The sequence below is a fragment of the Lichenostomus cassidix genome, unplaced genomic scaffold, assembly GCF_008360975.1.
Source record: "Lichenostomus cassidix isolate B80296 unplaced genomic scaffold, HeHo_3.0 HiC_scaffold_39, whole genome shotgun sequence".
Classification (NCBI taxonomy): domain Eukaryota; kingdom Metazoa; phylum Chordata; class Aves; order Passeriformes; family Meliphagidae; genus Lichenostomus; species Lichenostomus cassidix.
In genome coordinates this window covers 1025688-1039842 of record NW_028147446.1, presented here as the reverse complement: position 1 = coordinate 1039842, position 14155 = coordinate 1025688, and the positions used below count along the sequence as shown (strand labels likewise).

General features: G+C 57.8%; 1 protein-coding gene and 1 long non-coding RNA gene across 2 annotated transcripts in view; one reads left to right on the top strand and one right to left on the bottom strand.

Moving 5' to 3' along the window:
- Window positions 1-14155, bottom strand: part of LOC146422641 (A.superbus venom factor 1-like) — a 52903-nt gene that overhangs the window by 38525 nt on the left and 223 nt on the right. The window contains exons 2-9 of the mRNA XM_085046001.1: window positions 10043-10235; window positions 8010-8169; window positions 5799-5869; window positions 5587-5681; window positions 4579-4661; window positions 3938-4028; window positions 2266-2368; window positions 862-982 (exon numbers count right to left, since the gene is read on the bottom strand). Of these exons, the coding sequence (XP_084902127.1) occupies window positions 862-982; window positions 2266-2368; window positions 3938-4028; window positions 4579-4661; window positions 5587-5681; window positions 5799-5869; window positions 8010-8169; window positions 10043-10235 (917 nt within the window). The remainder of the gene's footprint in view (window positions 1-861; window positions 983-2265; window positions 2369-3937; window positions 4029-4578; window positions 4662-5586; window positions 5682-5798; window positions 5870-8009; window positions 8170-10042; window positions 10236-14155) is intronic.
- LOC146422642 (uncharacterized) lies at window positions 7004-8053 on the top strand. Its single transcript, XR_014848048.1, has 3 exons — window positions 7004-7037; window positions 7424-7455; window positions 7980-8053. It is a non-coding gene; the product is annotated as an uncharacterized LOC146422642 (long non-coding RNA).

The window sequence follows — 14155 nt, the reverse complement described above, 5'->3', positions numbered from 1 at the left end:
CCATGTCCCCTCAGCGCCACACCGGGTCACCACCGTGTCCCCTGTGTCCCCCCATGTCCCCTTGCTGTCCCTGTCCCCCTGTGTCCCCACACTGTCCCTGTCCGCCTTGTCCCCATGTCCCCATGTCCCCTGTGTCCCCCCATGTCCCCTTGCTGTCCTTGTCCTCCTGTGTCCTCCTGTGTCCCCCCATGTCCCCCTGCTGTCCCTGTCCCCTATGTCCCCTCAGCTGTCCCTGTCCCCCATGTCCCCCTTGTCCCCCTGTGTCCCCCCATTGTCCCTGTCCCCCAGTGTCCCTGTCCCCCATGTCTGCCTGCTGTCCCTGTCCCCCTGTGTCCCCTCGCTGTCCCCGTCCCCCCTCAGCTGTCCCTGTCCCCCCGTGTCCTTGTGTCCCCCACTGTCCCCATCCCCCAGTGTCCCTGTCCCCCATGTCCCCCATTGTCCCCATGTCCCCCATTGTCCCTGTCCCCTGTGTCCCTGTGTCCCCCATTGTCCCTGTCCCCCATGTCCCCCATTGTCCCTGTCCCCCATTGTCCCCATGTCCCCACTATCCCCATGTCCCCCTGTGTCCCCCATTGTCCCTGTCCCCCATGTCCTCCCGCTGTCCCCATGTCCCCCTGCTGTCCCTGTCCATGTCCCCCTGCTGTCCCTGTCCCCCATGTCCCCCCATTGTTCCTGTCCCCTGTGTCCCCCATTGTCCCTGTCCCCCCACATCCCCCATTGTCCCTGTCCCCCATTGTCCCCATGTCCCCCCATTGTCCCTGTCCCCCGTGTTTCCCCATTGTCCCTGTCCCCTGTGTCCCTGTCCCCCCATGTCCCCCCATGTCCCCCCACTGTCCCTGTCCCCCTTGTCCCCGCACAGACCTGACTCGGTGATGACGGTGACAGTGACATAGAGCGAGTGTCCCACGAGCTCCTGGGGGTTGGGGAAACGCTCGCGGAGGTGAGCCATGGAGAGCACGGCCTCGGCGTCACCGTCCTGCACCTGGGGACAGTGACAGGGACACCGTTGGGGACAGTGACAGGGACAGTGACAGCCATGGAGAGCACGGCCTCGGCGTCACCGTCCTGCACCTGGGGACAGTGACAGGGACAGTGACAGTGACAGCCATGGAGAGCACGGCCTCGGCGTCACCGTCCTGCACCTGGGGACAGTGGGGACAGTGACAGGGACAGCCATGGAGAGCACGGCCTCGGCGTCACCGTCCTGCACCTGGGGACAGTGACAGGGACACCGTTGGGGACAGTGACAGCCATGGAGAGCACGGCCTCGGCGTCACCGTCCTGCACCTGGGGACAGTGACAGGGACACCGTTGGGACAGACAGTGACAGTGACAGCCATGGAGAGCACGGCCTCGGCGTCACCGTCCTGCACCTGGGGACAGTGACAGGGACACCGTTGGGGACAGTGACAGTGACAGCCATGGAGAGCACGGCCTCGGCGTCACCGTCCTGCACCTGGGGACAGTGACAGGGACACCGTTGGGGACAGTGACAGGGACAGTGACAGCCATGGAGAGCACGGCCTCGGCGTCACCGTCCTGCACCTGGGGACAGTGACAGGGACACCGTTGGGGACAGTGACAGGGACAGCCATGGAGAGCACGGCCTCGGCGTCACCGTCCTGCACCTGGGGACAGTGACAGGGACACCGTTGGGGACAGTGACAGGGACAGTGACAGCCATGGAGAGCACGGCCTCAGCGTCACCGTCCTGCACCTGGGGACACTTTGGGGACAATGCCAGCACTCACAATGACAGGTTGGGGACACTTTGGGGACAATGCTAACACTCATGATGACAGGTTGGGGACACTTTGGGGACACTTTGGGGACGATGACACTTTGGGGACACGTTGGGGACACTTTGGGGAAACTTTGGAGACAGTGCCAGCACTCACTATGACAGTTTGGGGACACTTTGGGGACAGTGCCAACACTCATGATGACAGGTTGGGGACACTTTGGGGACACTTAGGGGACACTTAGGGGACAGTGCCAGCACTCACGATGACAGGCTGGGGACACTTTGGGGACAGTGCCAACACTCACAGTGACACTTTGGGGACACTTTGGGGATGATGACAGTTTGGGGACACTTTGGGGACACTTTGGGGACACTGCCAGCACTCATAGTGACAGTCTGGGGACAGGTTGGGGACACTTTGGGGACACTTTGGGGACACTTCTTTGGGGACAGTGCCAGCACTCATGATGACAGTTTGGGGACACTTGGGGACACGTTGGGGACACTCTGGGGACACTCACGGTGACACGCCGCAGGGACTGCGGGATGCTCTTCCTCTCGTCGTCAACCGTGACCCCGAAGAGGACAAAGGCTGTGCCCTGCAGCCGCTTCCCGTACAGGTACCTGGGGACAGCCGTGTCACCTGTGTCACCTGTCACCTTGTCACCTTGTCACCCTGTCACCGTGTCACTGTGTCACTGTGTCACTGTGTCACTGTGTCACTGTGTCACCTTGTCACTGTGTCACTGTCACCGAGTCACTGTGTCACCTTGTCACTGTGTCACTGTGTCACTGTGTCACTGTGTCACTGTGTCACTGTGTCACCTTGTCACTGTGTCACTGTGTCACCTTGTCACTGTGTCACTGTGTCACTGTGTCACCATGACCCCGAAGAGGACAAAGGCTGTGCCCTGCAGCCGCTTGCCGTACAGGTACCTGGGGACAGCCGGCTGTCACCTGTCACCTTGTCACCGTGTCACTGCGTCAGTGTGTCACCGTGTCACTGTGTCACTGTGTCATTGAGTCATTGTGTTATTGTGTCACTGTGTCACCTTGTCACTGTGTCACTGTGTCACCATGTCATCACATCACTGTGTCACCTTGTCACTGTGTCACTGTGTCATTGTGTCACCTGTCACCTTGTCACCCTGTCACCTTGTCACTGTGTCACTGTGTCACTGTGTCACCTTGTCACTGTGTCACTGTGTCACTGTGTCACTGTGTCACCTTGTCACTGTGTCACCTTGTCACTGTGTCACTGTGTCACTGTGTCACTGTGTCACTGTGTCACTGTGTCACCATGACCCCGAAGAGGACAAAGGTTGTGCCCTGCAGCCGCTTGCCGTACAGGTACCTGGGGACAGCCGGCTGTCACCTGTGTCACCTGTCACCTTGTCACTGTGTCACCTTGTCACCCTGTCAACGTGTCACTGTGTCACTGTGTCACTGTGTCACTGTGTCACTGTGTCAGTGTGTCACTGTGTCACTGTGTCACCTTGTCACCTTGTCACCTTGTCACTGTGTCATTGAGTCATTGTGTTATTGTGTCAACTTGTCACCATGTCACCATGTCACCATGTCACCTTGTCACTGTGTCACCTTGTTAGTGTGTCACTGTGTCATTGTGTCACTGTGTCATTGTGTCACTGTGTCACCTTGTCACCTTGTCACTGTGTCACCTTGTCATTGTGTCACTGTGTCACCTTGTCACCGTGTCACTGTGTCACCTTGTCACTGTGTCATTGTGTCACTGTGTCACCGTGCCACCTTGTCACTGTGTCACCTTGTTACTGTGTCACTGTGTCACTGTGTCACAGTGTCACCTTGTCACTGTGTCATTGTGTCACCCTGTCACCTTGTCACCTGTCACTGTGTCACTGTGTCACCATGTCATCACGTCACTGTGTCACCTTGTCACTGTGTCACTGTGTCACTGTGTCACTGTGTCACCATGTCACTGTGCCACCCTGTCACTATGTCACCATGTCACCCTGTCACCATATCACCATGTCACTGTGTCACCATGTCACTGTGTCCCTCCACATCCCCCCACTGCCACCCCATCCCCACACCCCCCCGGGGACACCCAGATGTCACTTTACCACCCTGTCACCGTGTCCCCATCGCCGCCACCCCGTGCCCCGCCCCGCCCCCGCGCCCGTGTGACCCCGGAGGGGACACTGCCGCTGTCACCTGGCCAGGATGGACACCCGGAAGTCCTCGTCGCTGTCGATGTAGAGGAACTTCTCCCGAGGCTCCAGGGACACCTCAAAGCTCGGCAGCACTGCGGGGGACATCGGGGACATTGGGGACATTGGGGACATTGGGGACATCTGTGACACCGGTGACACCAGTGACATCGGGGACATCGGTGACATCGGTGACACCGGTGACATCGGTGATATTGGTGACACCGATGACACCAGTGGCCCTCAGGGACAGTCCCTGATGACAATCCGATGACACTGCCACTCCTGCGGACAGTGCCTGGGTGACACTGCCACCCCCTGGTGACAGTCCCCGGTGACACTGCCACCCCTGGTGACAATCCCTGGGTGACACTGCCACCCCCTGGTGACATTCCCGGTGTCCCCAAGCCCTGGTGACAATCCCGGTGTCCCCAGTCCCAGTGTCCCCACCCCAGGTGACAATCCCAGTGTCCCCAAGCCCTGGTGACGCTGCCACCCCCAGGTGACACTCCGCTGTCCCCACCCCAGGTGACACTCCCCGGTGACACTGCCACCCCCAGGTGACACTCCCGCTGTCCCCAGGTGACACTCCCGGGTGACACTGCCACCCCAGGTGACACTCCGCTGTCCCCAGGTGACACTCACCGTACTCCTTGACCTCGAACTGAGTGCTGAAAGTCTGATCTGGAGAATCTTCGAACTTGGCCGAGATGGTCCAGAGACCCAGGCTGGGGACATGGGGACAGTCAGGGACAGCAGGGGACATGGGGACAGCAGGGGACAGTCAGGGACATGGGGACAGTCAGGGACAGCAGGGGACATGGGGACAGCAGGGGACAGTCAGGGACATGGGGACAGTCAGGGGACAGCAGGGGACATGGGGACAGTCAGGGACAGCAGGGGACAGTCAGGGACAGTGAGGGGACAGTCAGGGACATGGGGACAGTCAGGGACAGTCAGGGGAGAGCAGGGGACATGGGGACAGCAGGGGACATGGGGACAGCAGGGGACATGGGGACAGTGAGGGACAGTGAGGGATATGGGGACAGCAGGGGACAGTCAGGGACCGAGATCATCCAGAGACCCAGGCTGGGGACAGCAGGGGACAGTGAGGGACAGCAGGGGACAGTGAGGGGACAGTGAGGGCAGTGAGGAGACAGTGTGGGCACAGCCATGGGACATGGGGACAAGCTGAGAGGGGACAAGGACAGCGTGGGGACACCGGGAGGGGACACAAGGGACAATGCCAGCACAGGGACACAGGGAGGGGACATGGCAGGGATGTCCCCAAACGGGTGCTGGCATCCTGCAGGTGCCACCGGGAGGTGACATCCACTGGGAGGTGACAGCCACCAGGGGGAGGTGACAACCAGATGGGGGAGGTGACATCCATCCAGAGGGAGGTGACAACCATCTCAGGGATAGGTGACATCCATCCAGGTATAGGTGACAGCCACCAGGGGGAGGTGACAGCCATCCAGGGGAGGTGACAACCACCTCAGGGATAGGTGACAGCCACCAGGGGGAGGTGACAACCACACCAGGAGAAGTGACAGCCACCCGGTCAGGTGACAGCCACACCAGGGGAGGTGACAACCATGCAGGGGAGGTGACATCCACCCGGTCAGGTGACAGCCACCAGGTGACACCCACCTGAGCACCTCGGGCAGGTTGTGGTTGACAGTCAGAATTCCTGTCCTCATCGGCGACGACACCGGAACTTGCTTGACGATGACATCGTCGGGCGTCTGAGGGGACACGGGGACAGCGACGAGGGTGGCACCGCGTCACCTCCCCCCTCCGTGTCCCCAAGGTGTCCCCAAGGTGTCCCCAAGGTGTCCCCAAGGTGTCCCCAAGGCACTCACCTTGACCTCCAGCATGACCGTTTTGGCCACCGGCTGCAGGAGGTGACCGACGGTGAACAGGCGGCAGTAGACTGAGGGGACAGTGAGGGGACAGTGAGGGGACATTGGGGACACTGGGGACACTGAGGGGACAGTGAGGGGACATTGGGGACATTGTGGACACTGAGGGGACATGGGGACATTGGGGACATTGGGGACACTGAGGGGACATGGGGACATTGGGGACATTGGGGACACTGAGGGGACAGGAAGGGGACATTGAGGGGACATTGTGAGTGAGGGGACACTGAGGGGACACTGAGGGGACACTGAGGGGACATTGGGGACAAGGTGAGAGGGGACAAGGACAGGGTGGGGACATGGGGACAAGGTGACAGGGGTGTCCCCGCAGTGTCCCCAGGTGTCCCCAGGTGTCTCTCAGGTGTATCTAAATGGGTCTCAGGTGTCCCCAGCTGTCCCTGCGGTGTCCCCAGCTGTCCCCATGTGTGTCCCCAGGTGTATCTAAATGGGCCTCAGGTGTCCCCAGGTGTCCCTAGGTGTCCCCATGTGTGTCCCCAGGTGTATCTAAATGGGTCTCAGCTTTCCCTGTGGTGTCCCCAGCTGTCCCCAGGTGTCTCCAAGGTGTCCCCAGGTGTCCCCAGCTGTCCCCAGGTGTATCTAAATGGGTCTCAGGTGTCCCTGCAGTGTCCCTGCAGTGTCCCAGGTGTCCCCAGGTGTCCCCAGGTGTCTCTCAGGTGTATCTAAACAGGTTTCAGCTGTCCCTGCAGTGTCCCCAGCTGTCCCCAGGTATGTCCCCAGGTGTCCCCAGGAGTCCCCAGCTGTCCCCAGGTGTATCTAAATGGGTCTCAGGTGTCCCCAAGTGTCCCTGTGGTGTCCCCAGGTGTCTCCAAGGTGTCCCCAGGTGTCCCCAGCTGTCCCCAGGTGTATCTAAATGGGCCTCAGGTGTCCCCAGCTGTCCCCAGGTGTGTCTCCAGGTGTCCCCAGGTGTGTCTCCAGGTGTCCCCAGGTGTCTCTCAGGTGTATCTAAATGGGTCTCAGGTGTCCCCAGGATGTCCACAAGATGTCCCCAGGTGTCTCTCAGCCGTCCCCAACTGTCCCCAGGTGTATCCAAATGGGTCTCAGGTGTCCCTGCAGTGTCCCTGCAGTGTCCCAGGTGTCCCCAGGTGTCTCCAAGGTGTCCCCAGGTGTGTCCCCAGGTGTCCCCAGGTGTATCTAAATGGGTCTCAGGTGTCCCCAAGTGTCCCTGCAGTGTCCCCAGCTGTCCCCAGATGTCCCCAGGTGTCTCTCAGGTGTATCTAAATGGGCCTCAGGTGTCCCTGAAGTGTCCCCAGATGTCCCCAGGTGTCCCCAGGTGTATCTAAATGGGCCTCAGGTGTCCCCAGCTGTCCCCAGGTGTGTCTCCAGGTGTCCCCAGGTGTCCCCAACTGTCCCCAGGTGTCCCCAGGTGTATCTAAATGGGTCCCCAGGTGTATCCCAGGTGTCCCTGCAATGTCCCCAGCTGTCCCCAGGTGTCTCTCAGGTGTATCTAAATGGGTCTCAGGTGTCCCCAGGATGTCCCCAAGATGTCCCCTGGTGTGTCCCCAGGTGTCCCCAACTGTCCCCAGGTGTATCTAAACGGGTCTCAGCTGTCCCCAGCTGTCCCTGCAGTGTCCCTGCAGTGTCCCCAGGTGTCCCCAGGTGTATCTAAATGGGTCTCAAGTGTCCCCAGGTGTCCCTGCAGTGTCCCCAGGTGTCCCCAGGTGTATCTAAATGGGTCTCAGGTGTCCCTGAAGTGTCCCCAGATGTCCCCAGGTGTCTCTCAGGTGTATCTAAATGGGCCTCAGGTGTCCCCAGCTGTCCCCAGGTGTCCCCAGGTGTGTCCCCAGGTGTGTCCCCAGGTGTCCCCAGGTGTCTCTCAGGTGTATCTAAATGGGTCTCAGCTGTCCCCAGGATGTCCCCAAGATGTCTCCAGGTGTCCCCAGGTGTCTCCCAGGTGTATCTAAATGGGTCTCAGGTGTATCCCAGGTGTCCCAAGGTGTCCCCAGGTGTCTCTCAGGTGTATCTAAATGCATCTAAATGGGTCTCAGGTGTCTCCAGGTGTCCCCAGCTGTCCCTGTGGTGTCCCCAGGTGTCTCTCAGGTGTATCTAAACGGGTCTCAGCTGTCCCCAGCTGTCCCTGCGGTGTCCCTGCAGTGTCCCCAGGTGTCCCTGTGGTGTCCCCAGGTGTGTCACCTGTGGCGCCAGGTGTGTAGATGGGTTTGTCGGTCTGCAGGAAGATGTGACCGCTCTGCAGGGACACCAGCAGCACCTTCTCCAGTGTCACCTGCTCCAGCGCGGCTGTCACCGTCACAAACTGCTTCCCCTGCGCCGCCGGCAGGTCCTTGGCTGACACCTGGGGGGACAGCGGGGACAATGGGGATGTTGGGGACATTGGGGATTTGGGGACATTGGGGACATTGGGGACATTGGGGACATTGGGGACATTGGGGACATTGGGGACAGTGAAGACATTGGGGACAATGGGGATTTGGGGACATTGAGGTCATTGGGGACATTGGGGATATTGGTGATATTGGGGACATTGGGGACATTGGGGACAGTGGAGAGATCGGGGACATCAGGGACATTGAGGACATTGGGATATTGGTGATATTGGGGACATTGGGGACATTGGGGACACTGGGGAGGTTGGGGACATTGGGATATTGGGGACACTGGGGACATTGGGGAGATCAGAGATGTTGGGGACATTGGGGACGTTGGGGACATTGGGGGCATTGGGGACATTGGGGACAGTGGAGAGATCGGGGACATCGGGGACATTGAGGACATTGGGATATTGGTGATATTAGGGACATTGGGGACATTGGGGACACTGGGGACACTGGGGAGGTTGGGGATGTTGGGGACACTGGGGACATTGGGATATTGGTGATATTGGGGATGTTGGGGACATTGGGGACACTGGGGATTAGGGGACATCGGGGGCATTGGGGGCAGTGAAGACGTTGGGGACATTGGGGATTTGGGGACATTGGGATATTGGGGACATTGGGGACAGTGGGATATTGGTGATGTTGGGGACATTAAGGACATTGGGATATTGAGGACATTGGGGACATTGGGGACATTGGGGACACCGGGGATGTTGGGGACATTGGGGACATTGGGGACACTGGACACCAGGTGGCACTGTCAGTCCCGCAGGGACAGGTGACACCGGGTGACAGCCATGCCCAGGGCAGTGGGGACAGTCCCTGAGGAGCTCAGGGTGACCATTGTCCCCAAAGGTCCAGAGGTGACCATTGTCCCCAAGGACACCAGGCGTGACCGTTGTCCCCTCAGTGTCCCCTCGCTGTCCCCTCACTGTCCCCTCCCGGTGACATTCCCAGGGGAGGTGACATTCCCAGGGGAGGTGACAATGACCAGGGGGAGGTGACACGGTACCCTGACGGTGACAGTGACCAGGGGGAGGTGACAATGACCGGGGGGGGAGGTGACAATGACCAGGGAGGTGACACGGTACCCTGACGGTGACAGTGGCCAGGGAGGTGACAATGACCAAGTGGAGGTGACAATTACCAGGGAGGTGACACGGTACCCTGACGGTGACAATGACCAGGGAGGTGGTGACAATGACCAAGGGGAGGTGACACGGTACCCTGACGGTGACAGTGGCCAGGGGGGAGGTGACAATGACCAGGGGGAGGTGACACGGTACCCTGACGGTGACAGTGACCAAGGGGGGGAGGTGACAATGACCAGGGGGTGGTCACAATGACCAGGGGGAGGTGACAATGCCCAGGGAGGTGACAATGCCCAGGGGGAGGTGACAATGCCCAGGGGGAGGTGACAATGACCAAGGGGAGGTGACAATGACCAGGGGGTGGTGACAATGACCAAGGGGAGGTGACAATGACCAGAGGGGGAGGTGACAATGACGAAGGGGAGGTGACAATGACCAGGGGGAGGTGACAATGCCCAGGGGGAGGTGACACGGTACCCTGATGGTGACAGTGACCAAGGGGGGGAGGTGACAATGACCAAGGGGATGGTGACAATGACCCGGGAGGAGGTGACAATGACCAGGGGGTGGTCACAATGCCCAGGGGGTGGTGACAATGCCCAGGGGGAGGTGACACGGTACCCTGACGGTGACAGTGGCCAGGGGGGAGGTGACAATGACCAGGGGGAGGTGACAATGCCCAGGGGGTGGTGACAATGCCCAGGGGGAGGTGACAATGCCCAGGGAGGTGACACGGTACCCTGATGGTGACAGTGGCCATCATGCCCGCGGCCGGGCTGAGCTCCACCGAGGCCGAGAAGAGCTGGTGGCGCTTCTGGGGGAAGTCCTGGACCCGGAGGGTGGCCTTGGTGGCTTTGGTCACTCCTGGCGCCTCCAGCAGCACCTGCTCGTCCGTCTCCAGCCGCAGCACGGCCGGGGTCACCATCGTCACCCTGGGGGGACAGCGGGGTCACCAGGGGCACCATCGTCACCCTGGGGTGGCACTATGGTCACCCTGGGGGGATATCGGTGTCACCATGGTCACCCTGGTGTGACATCAGTGTCACCACGGTCACCCTGGGGACAGCGCGGTGTCACCACGGTCACCCTGGGGACAGCCCCATGGTCACCCTGGGGTGACATCAGTGTCACCACGGTCACCCTGGGGTGGCACTATGGTTACCATGGTCACCCTGGGGGGACAGCGGTGTCACCAGGGTCACCATGGGGGGACAGCAGTGTCACCATCGTCACCCTGGGGGGACAGCAGTGTCACCAGTGTCACCATGGTCACCCTGGGGGGACAGCGGGGTCACCATCGTCACCCTGGGGTGACATCAGGGTCACCATGGTCACCCTGGGGACAGTGCCATGGTCACCCTGAGGTGGCACTATGGTCACCATGGTCACCCTGGGGACAGTGCCATGGTCACCCTGGGGTGACATCAGTGTCACCATGGTCACCCTGGGGTGGCACCGGGGTCACCGCGGTCACCCTGGGGACAGCAAGGGGTGGCAAATCTGTCCCCAAATCTGCCCCCAGAGCACTCTGAATCCCCAAATGTGTCCCCAGAAACCCCAAAATTTGTCCCAAAGAGACCAGAAACCCCAAATGTGTCCCTAGAAAACCAAAATCTGTCCCCACAGAGCCTTGGGGACCTCAGAGCAACCAGAAACCCCAAATCTGTCCCGAGAAAACCCAGAAACCCCAAATCTGTGCCCAGAAACCCTAAATCTGTCCCCAGAGACCAGAAACCCCAAATTTGTCCCCAGAAACCCCAAATGTGTCCTACAGTACCCAGAAACCCCAAAATTTTTCCCCACAGAGCCCTGGGGACCTCACAAGACCCAGAAATCCCAAATGTGTCCCCAAAGAGACCAGAAACCCCAAATCTGTCCCCAAAAAACCCAGAAACCCCAAATCTGTCCCCAGAAACCCCAAAATCTGCCCCATAGAGAACCCAGAAACCCCAAAATTTGTCCCCAGAAAACCCCGAAACCCCAAATTTGTCCCCAGAAACCCCAAATGTGTCCCCAGAGCATCCAGAAACCCAAATCCAGAAATCCCAAAAAAGGGGATTTTGGGGTCCAAAAAAGGGGATTTTGGGCTCCCAAAAAGAGGATTTTGGGGTCCCAAAAAAGAGGATTTTGGGGTCCCAAAGGTGAGGATTTTGGGGTCCCAAAAAAAGAGGATTTTGGGGTCCCAAAGGTGAGGATTTTGGGGTCTTAAAACAGGGATTTTGGGGTCCCAAAAAAGGACATTTTGGTGTCCCAAAAAAGGGGATTTTGAGGTCCCAAAAAGAGGATTTTTGGGTCCCAAAAAAGGGGATTTTGGGGTTCCAAGGGTCGGAATTTTGGGGTCCCAAAAAAGGGGATTTTGGGGTTCCAAGGGTCGGAATTTTGGGGTCCCAAGGGTGGGATTTTGGGGTCCCAAAAAAGAGGATTTTGGGGTCCAAAAAAAGGGGATTTTGGGGAGGATCCCAAGGTTTGGGGGTCCCAAAAAAGGGGATTTTGGGGTCCCACAGGTGAGGATTTTGGGTTCCCAAGGGTGGGATTTTAGGGTCCCAAAAAAGAGGATTTTGGGGTCCCAAGGGTCGGAATTTTGGGGTCCCAAAAAAGGACATTTTGGGGTCCCAAAGGTGAGGATTTTGGGGGAGAATCCCAAAGTTTGGGGGTCCCAAAAAAGGGGATTTTGGGGTCCCAACGGTGAGGATTTTGGGGTCCCAAAAAAGGACATTTTAGGGTCCCAAGGGTGGAATTTTGGGGTCCCATAAAGAGGATTTTGGGGTCCCAAGGGTTGAATTTTGGGGTCCCAAGGGTGGAATTTTAGGGTCCCAAAGAAGGGGATTTTTGGAGCCCCAAAAAAGGGCATTTTGGGGTCCCAAGGGTCGGATTTTTGAGGTCCCAAGGGTGGGATTTTAGGATCCCAAGGGTGGGAATTTTGAGGTCCCAAAAGTCGGAATTTTGGGGTCCCAAGGGTAGGAATTTTTGGGTCCCAAAAGTCGGAATTTTGGGGTCCCAAGGGTGGATTTTTTGGGGTCCCAAGGGTGGGAATTTTAGGGTCCCAATGGTCGGAATTTTGGGGGTCCCAAGGGTGGGAATTTTAGGGTCCCAAGGGTGGGATTTTGGGGTCCCAAGGGTGAGATTTTGGGGTCCCAAAAGAGAGGATTTTGGGTCCCAAAAAAGGATATTTTGGGGTCCCAAGGGTGGAATTTTGGGGTCCCAAGGGTCGGAATTTTAGGGTCCCAAAGAAGAGGATTTTGGGGTCCCAAAGTGGGAATTTTAGGGTCCCAAAAAGGGGATTTCTGGGTCCCAAGGGTGGAATTTTAGGATCCCACGGGTGGAATTTTGGGGTCCCAAGGGTCAGAATTTTTGGGTCCCAAAAAAGGACATTTTAGGGTCCCAAGGGTCGGAATTTTGGGTTCCCAAGGGTGAGGATTTTGGGTCCCATAAAGAGGATTTTGGGGTCCCAAGGGTCGGAATTTTTGGGTCCCATAAAGAGGATTTTTGGGGTCCCAAAGGTGAGGATTTTGGGGTCCCAAAGTGGGAATTTTAGGGTCCCAAAGGTCGGAATTTTCGGGTCCAAAAAAAGGCCATTTTGGGGTCCTAAAAAAAGACATTTTGGGGTCCCAAAGTGGGAATTTTAGGGTCCCAAAAAAGGACATTTTGGGGTCCCAAGGGTCAGAATTTTAGGGTCCCAAAAAAGGAGATTTTGGGGTCCTAATAAAGGGGATTTTGGGGAGATCCCAAGGTTTGGGGGTCCCAAAAAAAGGGGATTTTGGGGTCCCAAGGATGGAATTTTAGGGTCCCAAAAAAAGAGGATTTTAGGGTCCCAAGGGTGGATTTTTTGGGGTCCCAAGGGTCGGAATTTTAGGGTCCCATAAAGAGGATTTTTGGGGTCCCAAGGGTAGGATTTTTGGGGTCCCAAGGGTCGGAATTTTGGGGTCCCAAGGGTGGGATTTTGGGGTCCCAGAAAAGGACATTTTGGGGTCCCACGGTTGGAATTTTGGGATCCCAAGGGTGGATTTTGGGGCCCCAAAGGTGAGGATTTTGGGGTCCCAAAAAAGGACATTTTGGGGTCCCAAGGGTGGAATTTTAGGGGCCCAAATAAGGGGATTTTTGGGGCCCCAAAAAAGGACATTTTGGGGTCCCAAGGTTCGGAATTTTTGGGTCCCAAAAAAGAGGATTTTGGGGTCCCAAAAAGAGGATTTTGGGGTCCCAAGGGTGGGATTTTGGGGTCCCAAATGTCGGAATTTTGGGGTCCCAAAGGTGGAATTTTGGGGTCCCAAGGGTGGGATTTTTGGGGTCCCAAGGGTCGGAATTTTTGGGTCCCAAAAAAGGACATTTTGGGGTCCCAAGGGTGGATTTTTTGGGGTCCCAAGGGTGGGAATTTTAGGGTCCCAATGGTCGGAATTTTGGGGGTCCCAAGGGTGGGATTTTGGGGTCCCAAAAGAGAGGATTTTGGGTCCCATAAAAGAGGATTTTGGGTTCCCATAAAAGAGGATTTTGGGGTCCCAAAAAAGGACATTTTAGGGTCCCAAGGGTGGGATTTTGGGGTCCAAAAGAAGGGGATTTTTGGGGCCCCAAAGGTGAGGATTTTGGGGTCCCAAGGGTCGGAATTTTAGGATCCCACGGGTGGAATTTTGGGGTCCCAAGGGTCAGAATTTTTGGGTCCCAAAAAGGGGATTTTGGGGTCCCAAGGGTCGGAATTTTGGGTTCCCAAGGGTGGGGATTTTGGGTCCCATAAAGAGGATTTTTGGGGTCCCAAGGGTGGGATTTTGGGGTCCCAAGGGTGGAATTTTGGGGTCCCAAAAAAGGGGATTTTGGGGTCCCAAGGGTGGAGATTTGGGGTCCCAAAAAAGAGGATTTTGGG